We start from the raw sequence: 26348 nt of genomic DNA, 5'->3' as shown, positions 1-26348 counted from the left end.
TGAAGAAATATTGCTTTCAGACAAACTAGGGCTCTACAATAGTTGCAGCCATATGGTAGTCGAAACGGATGATTCACCTCCTTAATTTGAGAAGTTCCATCTTAAATGTTTACTATCAGGTTAAATATTTGTTACTCTAATTTCTCCAAACTATGCTGCCATACAAAATAATAAACAATAAAAATAAAAAGTTTCGAGTTTCATCTGTCTGTGTCTCGAACAAATCGTCTTAATGCCACCAGATAAATCATCTCGTTTTTATCTATTTACAAATGAACGCTCTCAAAAGGTTTCACTGTTTGCGTAACGAGAGCACTTCCATTTTTGACTGAAATAATCCCCATGAGATAGAAAATGTATAACAAATGCATAAGGTCTGCGGACGCATTTTATATTCATCACAGCTTAAGCACACATTTAATCCTTCTCGTTTATCACTGCTTTTATAGCGGCCTTCCAACTGGGCCTTCCAATGAGCTCTTATACATTCGAGCAATTTTATAATTAAACATTAATTAGTAGACCCCAAAGTATATAGTATATGAAATATTTGAATTTTGGTGAATAGAGACAGTTGCATGCCAACGGGAGACCGACCACTCTTTTTCGGCCTCTTGCCTTTAGCTGTGAACTTAGCCAAAAAACCTCAATCTGGCTTATGTAAATTAATTAATCGTTAGTTTGTGTTGTTGAAGCTATAGGTCATTAGGCGATAGACGGGTGTCCTTAAATAGAAAAGGGTACGCCATGAAAAGGACGTCTCTATACGCTCGGCTAGCAACATGGGTAAGCCTATCAATCAATATATTAACATATCTACACGTATGTGAATGTAAACTTTGCCAATATTATATGTCAGTGCAATATGCTAAATAATTAATATCGCATCTTGAATTGGCCGATAGGCACGCTTGATGTGGGTTTCGTATTCACTGTTTGGTCCTAATTAGGTGTTGTGCCTTGAGGTCGAAGTTCAGTTGTTATTTTAACCATAACGATACTACTATATTTCTTCTATGCAGACAAAGTGAAATTTGGCTCACCATTGACCAATCATTCACACGAAAGGCACTTTTATTGAATTTCCGCCTACCCGTATTTATTGGCACTATTTTTTAAGCAATTCTAATACCGTCGCCGGACAATTCCTTTTTTCGTTGATAACTCGCGAGAGCCCGCCACAGTGGTGAGGGTCCACGTGACCGCGGCGCCACATTTGAAAGCATGCAAGAAAGTGACACGTAAAAAAATTCGGCGATGAACCTATTGAATCTACGGTCCCAAATGGATTTCGTAGCACACAGCTACCTACAATATATTGAAAACAGTCTATATTCAGTTCGATAATCTATTTCAAGCTTTGAAGAGTTTACAAAGAAGAAACAAAAGGACACTGACCAAATGTCGACAGTTTCATAAGTAATCTTTCGTGGTGTTTGACGTGTTTTTTTTTTATATAAACGTAATTTATTATTATCGGATATAGAATATCGCATGTATAAAAGTAGAACACGAAAAAGAGATCAGCAATAGTTTGATCAATCAATAAGCTTGATTTTCCACAGATGAAACATCTTGGAATTATTTGTATTTCTAGGTTATCCATGAAATTGTTTCAAGAACGAATTTCATCTATAATCTTAGCTCGAAAGATTGCTGTGTAGTTTTAATACAATTTTCTGATAACTTTGTAACCTCCACGAGGCCTCTACGAAGGCGTGCGTCATAACTATACAGTCGAACGTCTATAGTAGTGGGAAGTTGGCTGAGTACCGAACACGGAACGTCGTACAAAAAGGGTCGGATCATTTGGAAACTGGGTCTTCGTTTTTTTTTTTTTTTTTTTTATATATGGGTAGGTTTACTCTCTCAACGAACAGCCCATTCATCGTAACAATTTCAACTTATTTTAGTATGATCTCGCAATGTGTTTTCTAGCCAGTTTCACTACGTTCGCATGCCAAACTTCAATAGAAGATATATATAACGAATTATACACCCGACTATTTGTGGTTTACCCCTTTTAGCGAAATATACTGCTGTATAGAAAATGTTTCTGGCTAAGACTCCTCCATGCTACTGTGTTCGTTTTCATGCAGTGGCATCATCTTATGTATGAACACTATTTTCATACCTAAAGCACTAAAGATATCCGAAAAAAGTAAAGATACCTCTCTTTACTATTCTACGTATCTCACCATATGCGTTCTTCAGCTGCGTTTGGATGCACGAAGGAAAATGAAAGGTTAAACCGTTAAGCTATCAAAAAAAAAAAAGAAAAACAAAAAAATGGTCTTTGGGGGCGTTGTATCGATCTCGTAGATGTTATTTACCAATAAATAATAATAATAATAGAGCAAACTGTATATAGACATACGTACAGAGCTTGACTTTGAGGCCAGATGCCAGCGACGTGTACGCATGCATATGTATAGATCTTCCTTGCTTCACATAAGTATCTAAATATTTAAACACAATTAGCAATTGCTATTTATAAATTGGGCTAAAATTGAGCATTGTGTTTTTTTTTTTCTGAGTATACCTGTATGTCACTTCTGTTAAAAGTAATATGTTCGTGGGATACATGAAACCATTATGAGACAATAGGGAACATCGTTAAATGCAAAGATGAGTCGTATGTAATATCAATTAAGCCACACATGATCGAACCGGCGTTACGGTCTACAATTGCAAAGTGCAATTTGTAAAATCGTAGCTCTCATTACCCTGCTAACATATGACACACTGTTGCACATTTAGTAATGTGTAAACCTTCAATCATTTTACCCACTCTCAGTATATTGAGTATACGTGAGCTATAATGGTACGCAGTACTGACCTAACGACAACCTCAGTCACGTTTTCTACTGTATTTCTAGTCCGGACAGCTCACCTAAACAAACGCATAGTGTATAACGTATGTATAATGCATCCAATGGGGGGTGCTCCTTTGGTCAAGGTTCAGCGAATCGGGGGAATATATTCAGCTCAAAGGGTGTATATATATATCTATCGGCTAGTCTGTGGAGTGCCGAGTAAAGCTTCCCGTTCACCCTCTTATTCGAAATGTCTTAACTTTTAGACTTGCGCGTGTTCTTAACGAGTTATAGTCGCCGCAAGAACAAGAGGATGTTATCAAATCATAGAACTGCTTCCGATAAATTGTCGCCGTAAAGTAAATGCATATACCAAATAGCTGAATTAAATTGACCAGATTGAACGTCTCGTAGTAATATACAAAAATGCCCGTATACGATAAATTATACGCTAGCAATCTTTGTTAATATGAAACGTTCTGTTATTTACTTGTTTTTACTTTTGCTATATTTGCCTATTCCCTCTCTGACAATACGAAAAACAAGCTAAGCTCAGCGATAAACGGTTTTCGCAACAGATGAGGTAGCAGATCAGTGCTGAAGTGCTCGAAGACCTGTCCCGACTTGACTCGAATGTTTTTTTTGCTCTTTTTTTTTTTTTTTTTCATAAGTTACCCTGAATCGTCACTCTTAAATTCGAACTTCTGCACAAGTACGTGCTGTATGGAGTTAAATGCAGCCATCGATATAACAGAAAAAAATTTACACCATCGGATCGTTTTTACAGCATTGAAAATATGGAAGGCCCAACGTTACAGGCACGTAATCTGAACAGGTCGTACCGTTGTAGATATCTACCAGTTTAAAAACTATACGCTAGACTATTGTCTTTAAGGTCCTTATGACAACTATGATTTTGCAGTCGTAAATGATCTTTCTTCATTTGCGTCTGATCCTGTTTGCAGGGTATTCGGGGCGCCATCCTCACGATCGCCATAGATATTCTTCTCTAATTGTATCTCTTTTGGTGAATAGTACTCTTCAGCGAAAGGGTTTCGTTTTACACCGAAGTGGGATCGAAAATCAATGTATAGACAATGAAGTGCCCACACGACAGCAGTCACTACCGATATGACCGACATGAACAAATAGAGAGGCCAATACGAGCCATCTTGAGACAAGAATCCTAGAAGAACACAAAAAGCAGTCAGTTTCAGCTAGATGCGATATCCATAGTCATATTCTTTCTATATATACAGTAAAAAGACCGAATGTGCTTTTGGTGACCTATTACAGCATTGTACCAATGTAAGCAGCAAGAACTTCACGATGAGGAGCGCTAGAAGCAAACTTAAAAAAATGTATTGATTTCTATTACTTACACATGTCATCGCAAAATTATCAAGCTTAACAAGTTCTTAAAATATGAACCAATCATAAATTCGACTACTGCGAGTGGTTGAAAATTTACATCTTTTGAATTCATAAGACAGGTGATATTCTCTTTGATATTAAAGAAATAGCACTTTTAAACCCTTTTTTTTTCATTTTGCATTCTCATCCCTTAAAAAAGTCCTTTCTGTGATCACGCATCAAATAGGATGAATACTTACGTATAAGCGCATGTCGCGGTAAAGCAGCCAGTCCGTTAACAAGACAATGTACCCCAAGGGCAAGCGGAAGATTGGCTAATCCGAGATATTCGGTAAGAAGCACAGAAAATAGGATCATCACTGAGCCTGCCGATAGGCCAAAAAGCAAGCAGAATACAAAACACGCCTCCTGAAACGAAGCATGATGGAAAACCATGAAATACCTATATCCTTAGACTTGAAGCCGAGGCTGAATATCTTATGTCGGAAGCGAGAAAATAAGCCCCAAAAATGTAAGATAAACCATGCTAGAACGGTTAGGATCCTACGTATGACAATAATCCCTATATCATTATTAGAGGCATGCGAAAATTGCATTACGTAAAGACCTACCCGATACGAAGAGATCGTCATGCCGAAGGTGGCAACGGAACCTAATAAGAAACCCAAAGCAATTACGGTACGCCGGTGAAGCCAACCCCGATCTGAAAAATACGATTCAGCATTGAATTTGGGTCTTAATCGTCTGGGATCGTGCGGTCTCCGCACAATAAGCTGTATAAAAAAAGGTCTTCATCCAGTGCTCCATGCTGATGAAGAGACTACTACTTGTATTATGTGGCTGTCACAGTTGTTCTTCACAAGGCTTGCATCTCTGTATGTTGATTTTGGCACCAATGTAGGTTCTGTATTTTCTAAAGGCAACATGTAGAAGAAAAGATTAAAAGTACTCTTATATGCTTATTATATGTGCCTATAAGGCACTGTGGGAGCATTAACCGCTCATTAGATCTTCAGTAGGTAATCTGCGAGCATTCAAACTAGCTAACTTACCCCGACTTCATGGAACCTACGTTTGCAAATGAGTCTACCGAGTCTTTAATGTTTCTACTAGAACCGTTTAGCTTGTGTAAAGTTGAAGTACTCTATATTTCTATACCGTACAATGGCAACGTGTGTACCTACCTAAGTTAGCAGCTTACGTTCATGCTGGTGACCAGCCATCAGACTCAACCCGAATGCATAGTTTAAAACATGTTTTACTCTAAACCTCTACAACGACGCAGATCTTTATTAGGAAATAATCAATTTTGTCAACAACTGTATTAACAACTGAAACACGTATACCTATTAAGTCTCGTTTGCATCTATGTATCAGTTACGTTTTTATTATTTGGAACATATGGCTTTCGTAAATATACACTAACTTTGTTTTAGAACGATTCGGGTCGTAATCCGACCCAAAGGATAAATTGTTTTTAACTTAAGACCTTTGACTAAAACAATACTAATGCCCTTACCGGATAACTGCCCGGAAAATAGCCTGCCGACGAGGTCACCCGCTGCATAAAACCACAGCGTAAGTTTGGGCTTGACAAAGCTCTTTTCTTTAGCGAATGCCACTACAGTAACATTGAATAGCACAAGGACGTATGCGAATACAATACCTGAAACCTAGAGTAAATAAACTAGACTGAGTGAAGCTACCTTGATCCGACAACATGTATCCAATTAAGAAAATCATACAAATTTTTAGTTCAGACTAGTAAATTTTTCCGTACCGTACCATAATGAGGTAGAATATTGGCCGTTTCATGAATGCCAGCTGCTTGTGAGGGTTTTTCCAGATTTCAGCAAGCTGAAGAGTCGGTCTAGCTGGTTTCGACTTACCATCAGCTGCAAATTTCCATCACAATACATCCTACTATTAGTCATTAGCTCGGCTTATCGGCAGGGTACATTGTACGCAGATCGTTATATCGTTTATACGTTAGAACCACTCCTGTTCTATGAAATCGTAGAGTACGAAACGTGGCACACGTTCATCTCCTCTTTCACAAGGCGCTTTTTTTTTGAATTCGCAATGCGTCCGTAATTTTTAAAATCTGAGGCTGTTCACTTGGATATCGTCATTCGGGGTTTTAGCAGGCAAGTTGTGTGAGTTAGGAAAGATAGAATCAAGTCGTTTCAACTGCAGTAGCGTTTAAGTGTTCAAGCTTTGAATTTGTTGAAGGCTCTACTACCAGGAGGACGAAGCGTTATTTCAAGGCGTCCAAGAAAATCTTGGGCTGAGAAATGGGTCTCGCGGATGATCTTCTACGAATCTGAATAAAGAAGGATTGAGAGCTATGGTTGAGGCTGGCCCATTTTCTAATTTATGCGCGTACAACTGTCAGGGCAGAAACCATGGACAGATGAATGGCGGGTGCCTTAAGCGGAAATCAAAAACCGATGTAGCTTGCTTCACGTTACAATAGTGACCCGTTCTATAATTGAAAATGTGCCTTCTGCAAATCAGCAGTTGTCAGCTGGTTACGGGTGAACCGGTGAGGCGTTACCCTAAAAAGTGGCAGCTGCTGGAGTCGATGGTGCCTGTTGCTGGCCTAATTTACCTATTGTCTACTAGAGCCTAAGAGATGAAGAAAACGCTCCGCATTACGAAGCCGGGATTAGTAAACATAAATAAGCCATTTCTATTGCACTGTGTGTAAAGGAAATCTTAGAGTTTACTACTGTTACGTTTCATACTAAACTATTTCATATATGTACATAGGCACACTGGAAAGGAATAAGGCTGAAGATAACTGAGGCCCTTGTAGATTATGGCTTACCTAGTACAGAAGTATTATTATTATTGCACAAGTTGACGTCGACTCGTTTAGGTCGAGCCGGAACCTGTAAAATAAACGCTCCGATCAGCGCGTTGAGAGTTAACCCTCCGATAATGGCAAGAGTCACTCGAAGACCGAACCTGTTTAAATGGAAGCAGGAATATGTGCTAGTAGGCCAATGGTCCTTAGTCTTGAACCAGGCGTATACCTACGTCTACTAAATAAAAAACAAACAGAATTACATATCTACATAATCATAATGATGAGGATTTATCGCATAGGCGGTCTTTGGACAACGAAAGTATTGAGTCACTTGAAAATGAGCTTTTACTGCGAAGTGAGCATGGCTGTTGATTTGTCGTTTACCTCTTCACCAGTGCCTCATATACGTCTGGCATAACAAAGGACACGAGGGTGCCTCCAACGTAGCTGACGCCCGAAGCGGTTGTACGATGCTGTTCGAAATAGGTATTGACAGCTACCATATTTGTCGGAAATATTAACGATTGTCCGATTGCTGCAACAATTAAAGTTTCCCAACTTTAGCAAAATAATGTAGACGTGTAGCATCCATAATGAATGTATATCTAATCAACCTAATTCTTTATTCAAGTTAGAATAGGGAGATAACATACATAGGTTAGATAAGTGAACGGTTAAGGTCCCTCTGAAGGTCTCAAGGCATTTGCCTTGAAGAATTGAAATATTGAGTGGTGTGATTACTTCTCCAGCTTTAGTCAACATACGACAAGTTGTTTGGGAGGGAATGTTTCAATCAAAGTTTATAGATGATGTTGGCGTCAAGCTTTCTTATAATTGGCGAGTGCGTCTGCTCCAAATATTAAAACACCGTTACCACCTAACGCAGTTTAGCTCAGTGGGCCTTTAAACTTTTCTAGCTGCTCAATCAGCCATGATTATTCGGTCATATATATATATTGTCAAGGAATTTTCTCTTTTGGGAGATTCCCTACTATGGAGTGCGCGCAGCAAGAGTGCACTGTGGCGCGTCATTGCCGGTACTATTTCAGCAACGTATTTCTGTAAACGTTTTTATGATCCCCTATAAATTTCTCACTAATCGCTAACGATTTTATTGGAACGATGGATTATTATAGGTGGTTAACTAACAACTCTATATCGTCGAATGTATTACGAATTGTATACGGCGGCTTAATTGATTGTGACTGGCGTCTGATGGAACGTCTAACGGCGATACCAGATGTACAACTCGAAGCGTAGAGCGATTGGTTGTCACGATCGGGGCACTGACCGAACGTAAACTAATGAGCTGGACGAATTAGTTCCGACTGCTCGATAGGATCTATACATATATGAGTAGATGTCTATTTCGAAGCGCTTCAGAGAAACGCTTGACGAAGTCACCGTTTAGATAATGAATTAGTTCGACGACTGAACGGGGTCGTGTGACATGGACCGCTTTAGATTACGCTACAAGCCTGAATTCTCCTGCGCCTTAGGTCCACAGTGTTTTTTCAAGTCGATGTTTTATTCTCCTGTTTATGTTGAAAATACTATTTTGAGCAAGCGATTACATCTGTCTATCCTGCATCAATATACTCGATGCGGCCATTTTCTCTTCTCTACAGATAATAGTTTATCTTACCCGTGATAACTCCAATGCAGTACTTGATAGCTAACCGGTTGAAGATTGACGCTGCCAAGACGATGCCCAAGCTCGTGAGAAATGTCCCTAAGGCACTAACCCGAGGCAATGGCAACAATCGAATAAGCAGACCGCTCACAACCGCTGCGTTTAACAATCCCCATAGCAGATGCATAGAATCAAACAGAGAAAATGTATATAAAATTAATTTATATTCAGCTACTCATTCCATTGGCTTTATTAGCCTTACGTATCGTCGCCTATTTGCCAGCCCGCTAGTCACTTTCGTGCGATAAGTATTCGTATTTCTAATTTGCGTCTACTCAGTGGCTTGCAATTGAAGCAATGTCTAATCAATATTTACTCCTCGTTGCTTTATATCTATTAAAGGAAAACGCAACACGACATAAGCGTCGAAAACGCATCAGACGAAGCAGATGTCTACGTTCAAATACAAAAGTAAGTGTATTTAAACGTGGACCCCCTATAGCAGAAGAGCACGAGGTGTTGCGAAATGGATCTTGAACCATAAAGAAAGACGTTATTTATAATATGTTTGAATCTACAGAAGAGTGGAGCGAACAACGATAATAAAGCAACTTTGTTCCCCTTTATTTCTCAACTCCCACTGTGCCTTCGGTAGGACGCTAAATCTGCTTTCACTACAGCTAACGCATGCACGGAAAGGGCACGCTATTAAAAAAAAAACATGTGTAAAAATTACTGATTTTAGATAGAGACAATTCAGATGAAACCTAGTAATAGATACTTTTGGAAATTGTTAGTTTTTGTTTTGTTGGAAACTTTTTTTACTGCTATAATGTATATATAAGGAAATCCATCTAACGATCTATTGACGAATGTTATCCTTTGACCTGTCCCTTTACCAGCATAGCAAAGAAAAACCACCAGTAGAATTCGGTGCGTTACGAAGCGCCATATCATTCATGTTTCGCCTAAATCGATCGCTTTCAATGTTTTTGTAATGCTAACAAAATAGGCCAACACCAATGTGGCTAGTGTATCATCGTATGTCGGTACTGGATTGCGTGGTGTCTTTAGTCAATCCGTCGAACAGTTTGGATATCTCGGATTGTCATGAACCTGCTGTAGGCCTACACGACGCGTCAAGATGTGCGACCATCTTTGAAATACTGAAATATTCAAATATGTCTTACGTTTAGAAAAATTACTTAGGTTTGAGTCGGCACACTCTTCTGTTGTCTAAATTAGAGCTTCATATTGACTCTCTGTCACGTGTCAAAGCACGATATCCGTTTGACAAACATGCGATGATCAATAACGTACATGATTATAGTATATGTTCCATAACAGTAAATCATTTTATTCGAATTAACGGAATTCTCTGGGTGAGCGTAGCTGGCCCAGAAGTTGGCCGTTCGAACTCCTCTTCACAAGTTCGATAACTTACCAAATATATTAGATACAGCTCCCAGCATAGAGAAGGGAGTGGCAGCCTCTTCTCTAGGCATCCCAAGTTCCTCATTTAGTGAAACAAATATTACACTGAAATCAAAAAAATGAAAGCCTATCGTTGATTTTGTGCAACGAAAAATTGCTTTTAGCATGACAGCGTTAAATTAGTCAGTCAGCTAACCTGTTTTTGGGCAGAAAAGACACACGTGTGATTAATGCGGTTTTAGAGATAAAATACGCAAAAATCAAAAACATTTTTCATCTAATGAAAAGTATATGTGAAATAAAAAATCAAGACCTATCGGTTTTCATTAATCATAATCATGACTCTTCTAATATCTACAATGCAAACTTAACAGCAATTCATTAAAATTCACTATTTGCTAAATGTATCCGTAAAGACAGACTAAATTCAATGCTCGGAGTTTTACTGATGGCCTTCCCAGACCCTTGTATATATCTAGGTAGGACCCTTTTTTTTTATATATATATTTCTGGAGCCTACCACAAGGGGTTATAAACAAATCGGGATAATTCTCGCCCGCTCGAATTCATAGCATCTACAATTTTTTTTTTATATTATTCCTCTATTTTCAAATTGAAGTAGTCGCTAGAACAATCAAAGTAGCTAGACAATTTATTTACCTGCTAGTTCTGTTGACAAGTAACGTCCAAAACATCACCCAGGCGCAGATGACCGCAACGAGCCACGATCTCTTGCTGTCGACCTCAATCCCTCCGCCGAAAAAGCAGCCATCTTCACTGACATCACTTCTCAACTCTTTACAATTGCGAGATCGTTTCTCGCCAGCTTCCGTGACCTGTAGCTTCTCGATAACCATTATACTGCCATTCTGGCTGTCGCCCTTTGGTGTTGACAGTGGCTGGGCACCGTTTTCCTGGGGGTCGCCACATTGCGTACTAACTGCAGCACTGGCAACAGGATCGCTTAGAGGCGTTATCTCCTGAACCTCTGGTTCGTCGTCTTCCGACGATACAACAGACGGCGCCAGTGATAACTTCTTAGACATATTGTTGCTGCTGGCGCTTTCTACTTCTCGTAACTAGCTAACGAGACCTGGATTCTGAAATACAACACAATATGTCAAATGTTTAACTGCTTTCACAGCATCCATATATATATATATATATATTACACTGTTCACTAGGTTCCTTGCCAGTTCCATATTCAACGTATAAGTAAAGCAAGGAACGCAAAGTTGTTGGATTTGTGGCCTACGTGTAACGCCGAAAACAGCTAGGAAGTTACATGTGCATCATAATTCAGCTAAGAAAAAATAGATAACTGTCGTCAAATCGTTTAAATCAATTCAATCAAGAGTATGAATTTATTTAAACGACTAGTTAAACTACAATTAAATAAATATTAAAAATAGTTTAATAACTAACAGTAATTAAAATTCCCATCGGCTGACCCGTATATGATAGAGTCAATTTTGACGATGTAACTTTTATTGAAGGGTCTTCCGGGATGGTCTAACTACGTCTACGCGTAGTCTTTACGTTTACGGTTTACGCGTGTAAGTAAACTTTTTTTTTTTTTTTTTTTATAATAGTATAAAATAATATAATGTCCTTTGATTTTAAAAAGCTTGAAGATTAGAGCTAGATCTATATACCTCATATCAATACACTGCAACGAATATAAGTTAAGTTGTGATTTATAGGTATATAAATTAATTCAAACTGTTTCATTTTTCACGTACGTTCTTATAAACGCTTGACAACTTGCACTTGACACAACGGACTCGTCGACATGAATTGGACGGCATCGACAGAACACAATTTCTACTAGTTCGTAAACAAGCCCATCCCATGAATCAAATGGGGTACCGCGCTGTTTCCGTCGCGTAATTATTCACGAAAACCGCCGTCTTTTTTAAATCACGAATAGTTAACACAGACCTAAGCCCTAGCTTCACCGTACTCGTCAATCATATATAACTGTTTCTGACTCTTTATCGAATGCTACGAAATCACCCGTCACATCATTATGTGGTATAATGTACCCTCTCGCAGAATTCCACACCACCAGTGGAGACGTCCCTCGATACAAATGGAGAGATTCTTTCTTCTCGAGGGTTCACCGATGAAGAGATAACGCAGTGTTCGTCAACGGCGGTGGGACTCTTTGAACAGTGCGTATCCACTCGTGCCGACCAGATAAATGGACGTTTCCAAAACGTGTGCTTTATTCTAAACCCGTACATACGTGCGCACTTATCGTACTATTTCGATGATAATCAAGCAAAAAAAAATATATATAAATATAAAAAATAATTAATCTGGAGTACACGTGTCGATCTAGTGGACTAATATTGGATTTTTATTATATATTTATTATTACCTATTTGAAATAACTAGCATGCCAAACCTCAACGAAGTCGGTTTACCGACAAATAACTTCTTCTGTTTTGTATTTTGATAGACTACGTTCGAACTTGTCGAGCGACCGCTGAATAAAATGAAAACGAACTACTGAATAATACCAGTGCCTTCAGTGAGCAAACAGTTTTTATTCAATTTTTCTTCGAAGCGAAGCATCAGTACTCGGAAAGGTATCGTCCACTTATGTATTTTCGAGAACACATTGGTATCCCTTGGCTGGTCCACCCTTTCGGTGATACCTAGTTGGCCTTACGGAAACGTTGGTATGACAGCACACTAGATAGGTGCTAAGACGCTTGACAAGCCACATATCGTATAAAATGGAAAAACCGAAAAAAAGGCAACCTAAGTGAAAGCGACACCTAAGCAGGACCCTTGACCACGATGGGCCTGTCGCTCTTGCTAGCAGTAGCGTCTTAGCAAATTAAATAAAATAGAATGTTAAGAGATAAGGTTATCAAAGGCCAGTGGCACAGTTTGCTCTTTCCTGGTTTGATTCTGTCATTCGCCGTATCGCGCACACACACACACACACATAGACGGATACGTAAGTTTATGCCATAAATGAGCACTAACAGGTACTATGATAACCTAATAACCTTATATTAGCCTAGCAGCGCTTTTGGATAGCAATTTATACTGTTATATTAAAATTATAAAAACATCCTGAGCCTATAAGAAAATTCGCCTTTCAAACATTCGCTTGTTTAGAACCGACTGAACGGTTTTAATAAAATTAAGCTTTTCTCCGTTTGAGATGTACATTAAAAAAAATAAAATAAAGAAACATAAAGATCGACAAAATAGGCGTGCAGAAAAGCGGTTCACACGCTGAGGTATTAAAAATCGTTTAAACTCTAGAGGTACCTCCTCTTTGGGGTTCACGTCCACCATCCTTAAGAAAATTATGGCAATACTAAATATGTGTCACTAACCACGAACAGCTCACCTGTGATAGATAAAAACAAATGCACAAATGATTTTACATTGAACCTGTTATATAAAAACAGGCAGTGCGTAATATAGAGCCGCTTATTATCAAGCACAGTGAATACAAATAGAACGAATTGTAATTGTTAAAACTGAACTTCAAGAATTTGTTATTGGTGCGTTTTCTAGGGAGACTTGGTCCATCTTGTTTAGGCCATTATTTGGCCATAGATACGGTTACTAGGACGATCAAAGTACACTACCTAGTATCTTTCTATATTTACATGAATAAAAACGTATTTGCCTGGCCGACCAAAACGTCTTAATGATTCTGCCACTCAGATCAGCCATTGGCAAAATCAATAGGGTTGGATGAAAGCAGGCGATGAGCCTCTTCACATGCAGTGTATTTTACCCCACGCAGAGTTTCCTATATGTGTTCCTTAAAAATTAGCCTTAATACCGATACCGATATTTAATAAATAATCACTCTCATAGTTTTGGTGCAAATGAACGAAAGCAAATTGTGACAATATTTGTTTTTAATTAGATTAGGTTGGCGCAGCTTCATAGATAATCTGGTAGTCTACAGCATCTTACGCCATTGCGCGTCAAATTAAGGCAAGGATGGCATATTATTGCTTGGTGGATCCGCATCACACACGATGCATAAAGTTCTCACTGAAAACTATTTTCTACTTACAGAATTCATGAGGATCACTTGCGAAGTAACGAGGCGCAGGTTATGCCCACTCATCCACAAATCGAGACTGGAGAAAGCAGACCCAGTGCTGTAGATACCTTAAAAGAGCTACAAAAATAAGGACAGTAAACAAGGCGTCGTCTTTTTTCTATCCTATACTGTAATGTTAATCCTTACATAACTGTTCATCTGAACCAGCTCGCTTCTGCAGCCTGGATGTCAACTTTGGAGTCCCTGCAGTCTACGGCCAGTGCATTCTGCTATTACGTTTTATAATACTCTACATAGATCGTCCATTTTTTTCGATCTTATTGGAAAAAAATCAAGTCCGGAATTTGTGAATCTTCGATGTCCTTAAGCGATGTTTAAGGGATAAGTTAGCGAAACATATGGATATTAAAGCACTTGTTACGATTGTACGAAGTTGTTGTACGAAGATACCAATAGATTATCTAACTGTATCAGCACTCAGTGCTTATTATTATTATTATTATCAATGTTCACTCATTTGTTAAAAGAATACGTAAAATCATTTCTAAAATATGACCTAAGCGAAGTCTCCAAAATTGATAGGGTAGAGACCCTAAATCCAAAAGAAGTCGGAAAGCTTCGAACCCAAAAACAAGATAACTTTTTCCTTAAGTGAGCGAGTTCGAAATACAGCACAGATTAAAATCTTTCTTCATTAAATGTCATAATCAGGCAAAGATAGCCGCAATAACTGAACTCATTAGGCAGGCCCCCGGCTCCGACCTATCAATTAGGTCTACGCTAGTTCATTAGTAGCCGCGCGATAATCGCCAATAGCACCTCTACAGTGGCCGGCAATGGGCGTCTCTTAGAGCATTGTAAAAAATCCTTTAATTGGGCGAGCAGGTTTACGTGGACCCGGACAGAACCCTACGGGTCCTGAAGGACAACCTAATCTAGCTCTTCGATTCCTAGGCTAAAGCGACAAATTGAGTTCAGTCACGCGACTTGCATTAACAGCACTGCAACATCAAAGAAAAATTGCAATCGAGGGAACCTGTGTCTGAAGTCGTACTTAGGACAACCCATGAACGATAGGCTTAGCAGACACAAGAGCGCATACGATTCTTGCCAAAAGTATACTGCTAGAGAAGCCTCAATGTATCGTAAATGAAGGTCTAAAGCATTTGGAGAGATGTCACATTGAACAACCAAAAATAAGGATCCGCATAAATCTGCTAAAAATCGAACAAATGTAGCTGCTGGAAGCAAAAACAAAAATCAAACCGTTGCGTTCAAACCATCCTTTCATTCTATTTCCTTGTGAGCACGTATTCGAGGCAAAAAGTTGGTAACATTTGTCGTATGTGCAGTGTCCTAATCAAAGGACCGGCTTCATTTTATTTATTCAGCTGATTTATTAGGGTCAGGTGAATGTCTTCTCGTTTAATTATGTCGGTAAGGTTGTTCGAAATTGACTATAGTCCAATTTGGAAGCAAGAAACGAGTTTAGATTCGGTAGAAGACGGCTGTGTTGCCACCAGGCAAGCACTTCGTGAACATCAATAAGTGTACTGCTTTTTAAATAAAGATTTATAAATAATCATATTCTATGGTAGGCTTATTCATGTTTTTCCTCATAACGCCTAGTTCCAGATACTACGGTCCGTCTAAGTGACTTGAAAAGGTTTGCCTAAAGAAGAACTATGAACATATCCCTATGCTTAAGGCACATGCTGAGTTGTAGGACATCGCCAGCTGGAACAGATGGTATCTTCTATTCTCGCTATTCATACTGGAATATAATATGACACACAGACACACTAGTTGTTCAACAAGTTTCAATGGAGGCCAAACGACTAATAATTTACCTGTGGAGTTCAGCCTTTCGCGTGACCGCACATAAATCATACGGATCTATGTAAACAATCCCAATCCTAGTGCGTACGTAGTTTCACATAGCACCTTGAATACTATACGTAATTTCCTTATATATATAGAGAGAGAGAGAGAGAGACGAGTATGGCTTAGGTGATCATGAGATCAGATCTACGTACATATTTTATAGCCGCCCTTATTCTTAGCCTGAATATCGAATGCAACACATTATTTAGTTGAAACGACCTGAAGTTATATTTAAAAATTGTCTTATAGCTATTTTCTATTATGTTGCATCTGTGTTAGGATGTTGCTATTGGCGACGTCATCGTCTCACTGTGGTAGATCCATCTGTAACTATCGTCATCTTTGCATCGTTAGTCAACTCATTTACAAAACGCCCGCCTACAACTGATCATATTGATTTCCGTATGTAGTAGTCTTCCTAGTTCGCCGGTACTATCTAGTTAACGTGTCGTATCATTGAAAACATGCGCATTCTGAATGGGAAAAAGAGTATGTTTCTATTCTTCTAACGCACCTTATTGCCGTATATGTTTCTACAGGTGAGTTTGTTAGTCTTCTAAAGCGCAATCCAGATGTACATTTTTGATCATATCTATTTCTGACCGCTAGACATACACAATGCTCTGGACTTCAGAAAAATCGTAAAAATTCTGATAAAAATTGGGGATTATCTGACTTTTTATGTCATGACTGTACCTATCACACCTATACCCCATCTGGAATAGGACTATTTATGCTTCTCCTTAGAGTTTTTTTTTCCTGAGTCAAGAATGTCTATGGTAAACGACGTTTGCCTATTAGCAGTTTGCCTACCCGGATAAGAAACGTTACCCTTAGGACTAAATTGAGAGAATACACGTTATTACTGTGTAGATAGACGTCTGTTTGAATGTTTTACTCTCTGATTATTGAACCGTTGTTTTCCAGTCATCACACCATTGTCATCATATTCGGCCCTGATGTGATCAATACAAAATTCGAACACAGGATCTAAGCCTGTTGTTAGCTGGCAATGTTCGCTTTGCCGCATTTTCCTATTGTATATCTATATAGTTCCCAGATTTTGTCACTATTTGAAATCAGGCGGGAGGATCCTTTTTCGCTCACAGACAGGAACGTCTTTGGGGGCTGATAGGGTAATTTCCAACGCTGAAGTTCAATCGAAGTAAACAGTTCTACTGTGAATGTACAAATCTTGTTAGCCCTGTATGAAGTTGACTGTTCCCAACATGGATTCCATCTACTGTGCTTTTGTTTATTCAGCGCATTTATTTATCGTAGCACTCAAGCGTGCCATGAGCATGTGCTCTTGCATCGTTGGACGCTTCCTATTAGTCATCAAGTAACCTTTTGCCTGTTTCGATGTATGCACATTCACAGTGTGAGAAAAACACTGGCACGTGCTGTTCATTTTAGGGATCATAATTTCTAAATTCGCTAATCCGTGCATCCTAATATAGCCGCGCATATATTTGTGATAAATCATTTATCAGAAGCGTTGAGTAAATCAGCTTCTGATTCCATAGTTAATGATTAAGGAAGCACCCAAACGTGCATCCATATTTGAATATGGCGCTCAGTGTATTGCGTTGAATTATACGTACATATATGCTGTGCATTATTATTACTTTTGCAGACGTATCTAGTGATCGATTTGCTATATTCATTGTTTCGAAGCGCAGTGTCGCAAACACATCTCGTGTTGGTTAAACCATTATCGGTAAGACACGAAATGGGAAGACGGGGACAGGGAACGAGTTGCCCGTCGGTGGGCGAGCCAGTACGAAAAATGACAACCCGTTTGCAACTCCTCTGTACGGCGATCGCGTAAATCCACCTTATTTTCCTCCCGTAGTTACCGACTTCTGTAGCAGTTCGCTTAAAACTCAAGCGCACAGACATCCACTTCTCGTCGCCGTCAAAAACGGCACTAAATATTAGATAAGGAACTCTACTAGAAATCTTAGTTCCTACTGAAACTAGCTTACCGTTCCAGTAAAATCATTGTCTAATAATAGCTAATTAAAAAAATATTTTAGAAAGTGAATAAATATTACCTATGTATGTGTGATAGACAAGAAAATTTTAAATGCTGGTTGATTTCATATAGCATTAGTGTTAGTGAACAAGCCTCCCTAGTTGGCTATACCAGGATTTTTCCGCGACCGTTTTTTCCTTTTTTACCGTTTGCATTATAAGGTGTATGAGATAATTGAAAAACTATTGGTACCCTCAAACTACTCGGCAATTAAGGCCCACTGTATCCTTATGTGATTACATAATTTCTATACATAGACATCGGAAAAGTGGTGTAATGCAATTGGCTTATGTTCGTTTAGGTGAAAAATAAGGGCTTACGCTAAGCTGGAACGGTTCAACGGCGTTTTCGCCTAATTGACTATAACTGTTAACGGGGAGAATTCAAATGAAATGTATCAACAAACAACAATGATGATGACGATGAACAGGAGTAACATTATGTTGTATTAAAGACCTTATGGCGAGGTAAAATGTTTAAATAAATAGCTGCGGCGGTCACTGTTATCATATTATAGATATTTAAACATAAGATAACGTCTGTTTAGAGTAAGACCTTATTATAGTAGTAAATCTCATATATGAGTAATTTTTTTTTTCAAATAACTGGTCGCTGTCATCTAAGTTCATTTAAAACTATTGTATTTTATGCTTATTTTGTTTGTTTGCTTTTGGTTAGGCATTTGTTAAAAGGCAACCAATCAATGTTGGTTATATTCAGAAGCGGTTTTACTTATTATATGTAATCGACCGCATTCTTCTAACAACGCTACATTCTTTCTTAGATAATAATATTTAGCTAACAAGATGAGCAGTGTTACATCAGCGATAATTAGATCTGGTTGACACATATTCAGGCACAACCTAATAATGTCTCAAGAATTTAAGCTGTCATATTAATATCAATGAAGGTACTTAGGTTTATCGCTTTATTTGAATATTTACAGTTTTTTTGTCGGTCCTCAACCATAACGTCTAAAGATATTTAGTCAAATAAGAGTCATCTGCTAGACTCATACTGAATTTAGAGACGCAGACTTGAAGAAAAATGTAAGGCGCGAGCCTCACAAGCGAAGCGAGCGCCAACGTATTTAAACTCGACCAGACAATTACATTTATTTGCTATATTTATATGTTCGTGAATTGTTGTCTCAAATATTTACTCATACACAGGCCAGCCGCTGGTGTTATTTCGAGAAGTCGCCTGCTGAGGGTGCTGAAGCCGACAATACTTCAGTAGTTAGCCTTCGTCGGCAAGAGTAATAATTTTTTTCACATATTTGCTAATATTTCTCTAATGATAGCTTTGAGATTTGGTTATTGAGATGTTATGAAACTGTGTACTACGCGGTCGAGTATAGAGAGAGGATATGTGTGGTGTTGAAATCTTTAGCTCTACTGAAGAATTTCAACACAAGTTGACTGGGGAAGCAATCTCAATATTTCTTAGCAAATTCGCAGATATAAAGGGTAGGTCGATTTATACCATACCGTCCTTCCGAGGCCGGAAGCAAGTCGCGTTGGTGGCTCTTTATCTTTCACAGTCTCTCTATCGCTATAGTTCTCTCTAGGAGGTTAGCCGATCAGGGTCAAACTCATCGAGATCTAAGTAGTAGAAAATTTTCAGAAGTGGATTATGTTAGTAGATAGTGTTAAAGTCAATGTTTTTGTGAAACCCGATTGCGGGTGTCAGCATAATGCGTCAGTTAATACATCAGCTTAATCACAATCTTCCTTTTAGTTCGGTCCACAAAGGAATAGTACAACTTTGCTAGTTACATGCAGTGGAACTACGGCAGCCTGTAGGGTTTACCGTGCCGTTGCGTCGTCAGCAGCCGAATTCGATATGTATCGGTTGTTAAAGAAATTCAATTTCCTTTAGAAGTTGTTGAGTATTGCCCCAATATAGTATTGCAATTTTATGTGTTAGGCTGAGCCTCATCACGATCGGTTATATTGAAACGTACTTTCGGTAGGTATATTACACTGTGTGTGTGTTTGTGTAATGGTGGCCTCTATTGAAGGCATTTTTGTTCAACTTTTGCTTGTGCCTATTCGACATGAGTTGGAACGACTAGTATCAGAAATAACAACCAATAATTCGTATTAGGATTTAGAGTTTGGGCTTGCTCATACTCTAAAATGCATACGCAAATTGAATGTGACCCAATACGATGTCAATGAAGACACTGTTGAGAAAAAAAGTTCTGCAAAATAGATGCCTCGTCGTGCATCTATTTTGCACGCACCCAAGCACGCTCATCTGATAATCTCTTGAAGTACAACGTTAAGGTTCCCTAATCTCTGAGATTTAGTTGTCGATCAATTAATTTAGTGCCAGAACTGACATATCCTACTGGGCTATCGCTCAGCCAGACACATCACAGCAGTATCAAACAGTCTTTCCTCAATTACGCTAATTAAACTGTAGTCCTTTCACGTTGGTCCTTTAAGGACAGTGTCGTAACCTGCTTCATAATAATAGAATATGATAGGATTTTCGTTCTGGTCATCTCGTTCGTCTTCTAAAACACGGCTTTGTCTGATGGAGGTTACACATTGATTAGCATTATCGCTCTGGTAGAGTCCTGATTTAATTCATTCTTTCCCAAAATATAACATGTATAGACAACGTTTTTCTCCAGAAAAGTGCTATTAAACACCTGCGTTATCATTGTTGGGCAATTTTTCCACGGAGACGGCCGATATGAGGGCGGCCCAGGTGTGTATACGGTTGGAACTACTCAATTAAACACGCCAACGCAACTGTTTAGCACGGTACTGTAAAAACGATCCTGTCCTTCTTTGGCTGTTACATTGGTACGTACCGATTTTAGGACTTCTTCGCCTTTTCAGAAGAACCGCGCAGGCCATTGTAAAGTTTTAGGCATTTTTACCGATTACATACGCAAAAGCATACACGTACTTTACACGAGAAAGACAGGGTTGACATGAGCCGTGACCACTTTTTGATATTAGCATTTATAGTTCGTATACCTATATTGAATGGCAGCTCAGTATTTTACAGTAATCCTGGTGCATTTATGGCAAAAGAGTCTTAGTCATAGTTAAACCTATGTTAATTTAGAGACACCGCAAAAAATTTACTAGAAGAAAACACTCCTTGCACCCTCTTCTATAAATTTTATTATTTATATTTATTATTATAAACGTATTGCTTTATGCCTATTTTTTCTTTCTTAAAAACGGCAACAAAAGGCATCACAGTGTATATAGAACACGTGTAGAAGCTTGACATGTCGCTGTTCCCATTTGGTTTGTGACAATCATAAAAACGCTTGATGCTTATAAACCGTGCACACAGCACGTACGCGATGCTGAATGTCCTTGTTCAAAAAAAGTAACTGATCGCTATGCACAAGGCACTTTGTAATCTAAGCTTAGTCACATTGTGCCGACGTTTCAGAAACCGCTAGAAGGCTGATCGTTTTCAGTATTAACAAAGCAGAGGAAATCATTATCATAGGTTGACTAAGTCATCTTTCTCTGACTTCTCAGACGTGTTTCTTTCTTTAGGTCCAAACGATTAAATATTTGCGCTTCGTGTCGAGATTATCAACGAACAGCTGCCAGAGGAATATATGACTCGACGTTTACCGCCGCTGACTACTGTCGGGTTTTCGCTGAGTACAGCACCAAGCAAACGCAAACAAACAAATAAATGGCCGACTGGTGGACATTACTCCACGAACTCGGCAACGAGTGATCAGAAAGATGGCATATCTCATTTGTTTCAAAAAAGGACGTATTCCCTTCTGGAAACGGCGACCTACGACGCAGATCGATGGATTTAGATTACCACGTACATGTAGAAAAATTCGAAGTTAATCTAGCCGTTTTCGATCACAGAACCAGCCGAATCATTCGCTGTTTCATGTGTCATTAACCATCTGGCTGATTTCGACCAGTTTAAAACTACTTTAAGCGTGAAATACCTACTGCCCTGTATGGTACTAAATATGAGACACTGTGTCATATATTCTTAAGAATGCCATTGCGTTTCAAAATGTCACCACGATTATAAATCGTCTTTGCTTCTATGGTTGCGTACACGTATGTTGAGTGTGTTCCCTAAAAGCAATGTTGATACTGAAATTAGCTCTTAATACTGTTTCCAACACATGGCGTCACGAATTTGGTAGACTCTGGAGAAATAAAAACAAGCACAGCAAGGAATTCTTAATGAAGATTTGGATTTTGGACGCATTGTGTAATGAACTCAAAGCGACCCCACGATGGTTGGCGGGCATGATACGATAAACTTTCTTCGGAGAGCAATAGAAACAAACTAATAGCATCAGGGCTATCGATCTGTGGGCTTGGCACATTCCTGATAAGCACGGTAGGTGTTTCGAAAGTGTACCCGAAAAAACACGATTAACCCATTAACTATAAGTAGTGCCGTCTAGTTAAAGTCGATGAGTACTTCTAAACCTGAGCACTATACAAAATACATGTGTTCAATAAGATTCAGAATGTATAGTACTGGCTATTCTCTAGGGCTGCTATGTTGTATGTGGTACTATCAAAGGACGTGGGGAATAGGGTTACAGTTTTTGAAAATTCACTAATAATAATAATAGGGAATGGTAAGTCGTCGATACCATTGTAGAATAACAAACATCGCGTCTGAATGAATTCAGATAGCTCTATATATCCGTATTTTTGACGTAAATAACTTCTACATGTAGCTCTACTTCACCCCAATTGTAATCCAATGTAAACTTCTAAGAGAAAGTCCAAAAAGTGTTAACGTCACTCAGCCACATTTCTTTAAAGACGTGTTTTGTATCTATCTTAGTATTTGTTTCATTCTATGCTTGATTGACAACGGTTCTATAATATATGGACAAGCTAGCTTTTAGAAATCAGCTGTAAATGCTTTTTGGATATAGCATTTTACTATAGCGTACCTGTTGGCTTAATACATATTCCGGCCGGGAACAAACCGTGACTATTTTGTAACTCAATGGTTTAACTTTACAAAAGTTAACTGTTACAATCGAAGCCATATAGTAGCTATGCTAGAGGTCATTTAAGAATTCAGTGTATTGTGTTTCGAATAAAAGAACGTTGGCGTTTGTGTGACAAAGTATCGACGTTGACAGAAGGGGCCAACTCGAAGAGTGATCGATCGATCTACGTTTGTTAAGGCAAGTACTTTGGACCGTTTTTCTTTGCTCATTAACTGTGTGAATACAACCTATTTTGAGATCGAACGTTTTTTACTTACTCTTCGTGTGCAGCCGCGTCAAAATGGTAGCACTGCTGCCGGCCTCGCACGTACTATTCACCGTCACGAGCAGCACTGCAGGGATGGACGACCTGGAGAAAAAGCGTAACCCTTCGCGCGCGTATATCTTAAGCACTTTTTTGGACCGTGAATTGCTCTAGCACAAGCGTTCGCGGGTTTATCGTTACTTATCGAAATCAGCCCCACCACAGTGGCAAATTGCTTCAGTGCCTAAATGACTGTCGGTGGTCAATTTTGGGATTGTTTTTTTCGTCCCGAAAACTACAACACTAGAGGTCGAAGACAAACGTCTATGATGTTCGATGCTGTTTTCTCTATTGGCAATACGAACACTGTTGTACATCTTAATAAAGCAATAAACTTTTCCTCACATAGTCCGCAGTTATAGCACGACAAGTTTCTCTACGAATAGCTTCATCACGGGACATTCCACTCGCAGCGAGCAAAAATAAGAATTCGCCGGGTTGCAGCAACCATGTCCTGCTAGTGATCCTTTCTTCACTAACAATAAGCACAATGTCATATACAATACACATCTGGCCGTTGACATTGATCAACAGTAAGTAGTTTGATGTATGCGCTTGCAAAATACTGTTTCACAATACATACGAGGCTTTTAGCAGCAGCGGCAATACAAGTGCTGATAAAGATGTGGAAATGGCAGGCGGCGAACTCTCCGTTCAGTATCAGAACTTGATGCTGTTGCCCCACGGCAGATGTCGTCGTGTAAAGGTCATCATTGAACATTACCAGCATGCCGCATGTAGGCACTAGAGGCCAGCAATGCTACATCTACTGTAGCTCGACCGAACCGTCGCAACATTGAGGCAGACGGTTTACTCACATAAGTGCACACACGAAGCCCGACAGAAAGACACACACGCAGAGAACAATGTACGATATACGTTTATATGTGCGATGTCGGCGACGGGTCACTGCACATCTTCGAACGCTGAATTGACCGAAGGCACGAGCGATAGAAGCAGGCAACGGATGCGCAAGCTCAAAGGACTAGAACAGTTTCGCATACACTCTAAAGCCAGTTCTTGCGCGATTCGCCCGCCCTCCAGCGTCGAACAAACTGATCAGAGTGTTTGGTGTGGCCGATACGGCCTTCGTACAACGTTGTCGTAAGACGGTGTCCGCGACGACGGCAATACCACGAACAGTAACCACAGCGGCGAAAATGGCACCATGTCCGTTAGTACGCTGGTACACATTCATAGGTTATTAGGCAGACATACTGCTCGATCGGTCGATTACGCAGTTCGTAATTACGTTAAGTTCTCAACTAGCTCGTCATTAGCGGTATTGCCGACTATGGTAAAAACGGATGCATTTCGATAAATCATTAACATTGAAAGTTAACAGCGACAGAGGTAACGCAAGCCGCGCGAACGATTTATGTGTAACTTTGTACTGAGATACCAACGAACGTCGAATGTAGACAGCCAGCAGAAGGCAGTATACGTTGGATTGGTCGCCGATGTCACCAGAGGAACGTTCATATATCCCTGTTACACCGTCGATATGTTCTCGTTAGCTGCCTGTTTTGGCGAACTTTTCTTTTTCAGCCGAGAGAAGCAAGAACTAGTTAAACAACCTATGACTCGGCCATTTTCGCGAACTTTCCGTTTCATTTTTCCCGCACGTGTTGTCTACATTTGTTGTTGTTGGCGGTCACCACCGACTTGCAGCCAACTCGATTCGAACGGACACACTCGGTCGTTCGCTCGACTCCGTGTCCGTTGTCCCTTAGTAGAAAAGCATTGATCGATGAAGAATAGCTTCAACCCGCTGCATCGTAGTACGATTGCCGTTCCTGCCTCTGGTGGTATTTATGGCGTACGTACTCCTGTTGCGGCCACCACTGCTGCTGCTGCTGCAGCTGGAGTTGCTTCCGTAAGGTGAAGCAAAGCAGCGGAAACAGCGGCGATGGCAAACACTCAGTCAACGAAAGCACTGGCAGCATCTCGTGGCAGACCGTGCCAGAGTACTAGTGCAAGTAAAGTGTAAAGAGTAGAATAGAAGGATCGAGCCGAGAGACAGCAGGCGACGAACGAAGCATCACCGCTAGACAAGCGATTCATGTAAAAGGCCAATGGCGAAGGAATAGCATCAGAACAGTATTAGCAGTAGCAGCAGCAGCAGCAGCGGCACTCAGAGAGAGCGCAATGCACAAGCACGAGACGGCTCAATATCGGTGTACTACAGTATTGCGATCATAATGTAGATACCTGGAGGGCGAGAGAAACAGATGGCGAGTCAGAGAGAGACAAAGAAAGAGAGAGTTCAGGGCAAAATCATCGTGGCCGCTGCGGCTACAATCAGAGCGCTCTCATGTTCGGTCTTTCTAAGGGAAAGGGCACTAATCCCGTGAGTGGAAAGGGAGCCTGCCTCACGGCAGGCCGAAGACTTACTCAGGCTCACGAGGCGACAGGCAAATAGGAGGGAAAAGATGTATAGTCGAGTGGGTGACTACAGCGCGAACGCCCAACTCTGCAGTCAATCGTATGGAAAAAGAATCGTATGTGCCAAAAACGTCGATAACATTGCGGGCCAGAGCCCTAAACTCCGCGGGTTACTAAAGAGGCCGAGAGTCCCTTAATAAATATTGAACGCTACGTGTGAAATCATAAGTAGCTCGAATGATGGAAGCTTTGGGCAACCGACCAGATCTGCAATAGAAGGTATTGCCATGCCGTATGCTATTAGAGCCCCCGCACTACCGACAGTGATGACATATCACCCCTTCGCCTTGTCATTCGTGTCGTGCGTCACCCGGACCAACGGGGAGATTTCGTCAGCGGATTAAGACACAGCTGACACTCAGCCAAATATATCGCGATGACAACTCAGTAGTGATCATGTCGTCTGGGCCAAAATAGGCTTACTTATTTTGGCGCGACAAGCAATGACTGGCATTGGTGACAACAATGTTGTTTGAAATTTTCTCCTCTCGATGCTCTTTGTCCTGCAAGATTCGATTCTAAAAATCTTCAAGTTTGGAAACGTCTGTGCCACTCTCCTTTTTT

At 39.8% G+C, this 26348-nt stretch overlaps 1 protein-coding gene across 4 annotated transcripts; it reads right to left on the bottom strand.

Annotated features, from left to right (window-relative positions):
• Nucleotides 1–1334: 1334 nt before the first annotated feature.
• On the bottom strand, nt 1335–24473 carry LOC111264551 (monocarboxylate transporter 12). 4 transcript variants are annotated; one of them, XM_022840556.2, is made up of 12 exons: nt 23293–24473; nt 14127–14234; nt 10730–11169; nt 10080–10174; nt 8648–8791; nt 7387–7537; nt 7021–7160; nt 5976–6085; nt 5710–5863; nt 4802–4893; nt 4430–4598; nt 1335–4002 (listed from the first exon to the last, which is right to left on the bottom strand). In XM_022840556.2, exons 3-12 carry the CDS (start codon nt 11113–11115, stop codon nt 3725–3727), a joined length of 1719 nt encoding a protein of 572 aa, XP_022696291.1. In that variant the 5' UTR covers nt 11116–11169; nt 14127–14234; nt 23293–24473; the 3' UTR covers nt 1335–3724. The 4 variants fall into 4 exon arrangements, with proteins under 4 accessions (XP_022696291.1, XP_086826243.1, XP_022696292.1 ...); XM_086970117.1 differs by lacking the exon at nt 14127–14234; XM_022840557.2 differs by lacking the exons at nt 14127–14234; nt 23293–24473 and adding an exon at nt 11812–12148 and having other exon boundaries at nt 10730–11162.
• Nucleotides 24474–26348: the final 1875 nt, after the last annotated feature.

This window comes from Varroa jacobsoni, unplaced genomic scaffold (assembly GCF_002532875.2).
Source record: "Varroa jacobsoni isolate VJ856 unplaced genomic scaffold, vjacob_1.0 scaffold_872, whole genome shotgun sequence".
NCBI classification, from domain to species: domain Eukaryota; kingdom Metazoa; phylum Arthropoda; class Arachnida; order Mesostigmata; family Varroidae; genus Varroa; species Varroa jacobsoni.
Note: the sequence above shows the minus strand (reverse complement) of the source record. Positions and strands in the feature narration are given on the sequence as shown.